The 2,500-nt window shown below is 33.9% G+C and overlaps 1 protein-coding gene across 1 annotated transcript in view; it reads left to right on the top strand.

Moving 5' to 3' along the window:
- Mekk1 (mitogen-activated protein kinase kinase kinase 4) overlaps positions 1-2,500 on the top strand; it is a gene marked incomplete at its 5' end in the record, with an annotated part of 44,196 nt that overhangs the window by 41,184 nt on the left and 512 nt on the right. Inside the window, 5 exon segments of the mRNA XM_070143096.1 lie at positions 131-299; positions 471-593; positions 807-907; positions 1,230-1,409; positions 2,369-2,500. The exon segment at positions 2,369-2,500 is cut by the window's right edge and continues 512 nt beyond it. Coding sequence (XP_069999197.1) covers positions 131-299; positions 471-593; positions 807-907; positions 1,230-1,409; positions 2,369-2,455 — 660 coding nt within the window. The 3' untranslated portion in view covers positions 2,456-2,500.

The following is a 2,500-nucleotide window of genomic DNA, read 5'->3' as shown; positions in this document are numbered from 1 at the left end:
GCAATGTTAAGTTTACATTCAATCTTAACATTTGTTGTGAATATGTAGTGGTAGGCAAATACTTGATCCAGTATTATATGCCTTTGTTTTTATTTAAAGTTGCTCAGATTTAATGCTTAAAATTTTGCAGGATGAAATGCTTATGTTCATGGAATACTGTGATGAAGGAACTTTGGAGAGCTTGGCCACCAGTACAGAAACAGGTCTTCCAGAGGAGATAGTTCGTAAATACACCAGACAATTGCTGGAGGCTGTACACTGCCTACATGATCATGGCATTGTTCATAGGGACATTAAAGGTAGATCTGGGATAGAGGAAAAAAATGTTTTTTGGGTTGATAATACAGTTTTGGCTTTTGTTTTGAAATTTTGTTCACTTTATACTTGTTATTGGTGGTCTTGCATATATGTAGTACATTTTGTATTTTGATAAGTACAGATGTTTAATGTTTTTGTTTTTGTTATTTCAGGTGCCAATATATTTTTAACAGAAGAAGGAAATGTGCTGAAACTAGGAGATTTTGGATGTGCTGTGAGACTTCGAGGCCACCAGACAGAAGTTGGAGAGCTAGGTGGCATAGTTGGCACCCATGGTCAGTAAAGTTTTATTTTGTTTTCTCTTTTCTATTTACCCAAAGATCAGGCAAGGAAATAGAAAAGTTTTTAAATGTTTATTCTTACTCTGTCAGTAGATCAAATAAAGATTTCTTTTAGATTTTTTTAGATATTAGATTTTCTCTTTAACAAAAGATTAGTCAGCAAACAAACACCAGATTAACATATTATCTTCTTGTACCATCTTTCAGCTTACATGGCACCTGAGATTTTCCAGTCAAGTGAGGGCCATGGCAGAGCAGCGGATGTGTGGTCTGTGGCTTGCGTTGTGATTGAAATGCTAACAGGAAAGGTAAGAGTTGTAAGAGTTGTTTTTGGGGGTCATCCCTTTTGTTAGATATCTCCTTCTATTAACTTTTTTTCTCTTCAGTTGCTTCTTTTCATTTTTTTTTTTCTGATTTCCAGTGATTTACCTTCCTTTCAGGTATCATTTTTATTCTTGCCAATTATTTATAAAAAGTTAACATCCTTATGTCATACATTTATACATAGTATACGTAAGGTGATATATCATAGTTTTAGCAAAATGGTAGCAGTAATAAAATACAATCATAATTTTTTCTCTTAAAATAAAGACTAGAAATTGCAAAACATATTCTTTATGTTGGCTACAGAGACCTTGGCCTGAGTATGACAGCAGTGTGCAAATTATGTTCCGTGTTGGGATGGGACAGTCCCCATCCGTCCCAAGCAGTCTGTCAGAAGAAGGACATGATTTTCTTGCTGCTTGCTTTGTCCATGACCGTAAGAACAGAGCTACTGTCGCCCAGCTCCTTGACCATACATTTGTAAAGGTGAGAACCATTTGTTTACCTCTTCCACTTTAATTGATATTATTATTGTTAAAACAATGGAAATTAACCAGTTATAGTTGCATTTTTCAGGAAAGAAATAGTAACCAAAAAGAGAGTATAAAGCTAAACGTGCAGAAAGTTATTAGATTATATGAAATAAAGTTAATTCATTAAGGAAATTACAGGAGACTAATAACAAGATTTTTTTTCCTCTCTCTCTCTCTCTTGAAGAAAGATTTTTAAGTGAAATTCATATATTTCTAATACTGTGAAGCACAAAAATAATGAGGTTATCCTCAGTAGTGTTAAGATACAAATATCATGTCTTGGGCATGGACAAAATTATTTGGAATACTTACCAGGAAAGACAAGAGTTTTTTGAAAATACTGTTTTATTTGTATTGCATTTAGAATGAATATATAGATGTAATATATATTGTCCTGTTTATTGGTATTTTTACTGTGAACTTTATAACCAGATTAGCAAGGATTGATTATTGTAGGTGACCATTTTCACTCTCAGATCCCAGTAATGTTTAAGTACAGAAACCTTTGAATTCAAGATGACTAAACCAAGCAGCTCTTTCCCACAATTCAGCAGAGTAATACCAGAAATATAGATATAGATATATGTTGTTTTATGTCAGATTCTGTATATATAACTCCTTGATCAGCATGCTACTTCAAGTTGCATGCTGGGAAAAATGTATATGTATTACTAAGAAAAGAGAATTATTGTTTGATCTTCATGAGTCAGCTTTAGGATTGACTAAAGATGTCAGGGTCAGCTTTTATAGACATCTTGCTTTCAGAGATTCATTCCACTGATATATGATACTGACCTAGTAATGCATGATTATATCAGCATGTTGTGGATTGCATGTTAGTCTTTTCGCTTATTTTATTGATTATTCTATTGGCTGTTCTCTTCTTAATAGTGTTACCTTTATCATCTCCAGGTTGATACAGGAGAAGACTGTACTTCATTACCACTCTTCTCCCACCCACCTTTCGTGCCTTACATGAAGCTCCTGTCAAACAGCTGATTCGTCTGAGTCTGCAGGGAATAATATATACTTAAAGGTGGCCAT

The sequence above is a fragment of the Penaeus vannamei genome, chromosome 30 (genome assembly GCF_042767895.1).
Source record: "Penaeus vannamei isolate JL-2024 chromosome 30, ASM4276789v1, whole genome shotgun sequence".
Lineage (NCBI taxonomy): Eukaryota > Metazoa > Arthropoda > Malacostraca > Decapoda > Penaeidae > Penaeus > Penaeus vannamei.
The sequence above is the reverse complement of the archived record's forward strand: the minus strand, read 5'-3'. Positions and strand labels throughout refer to the sequence as shown.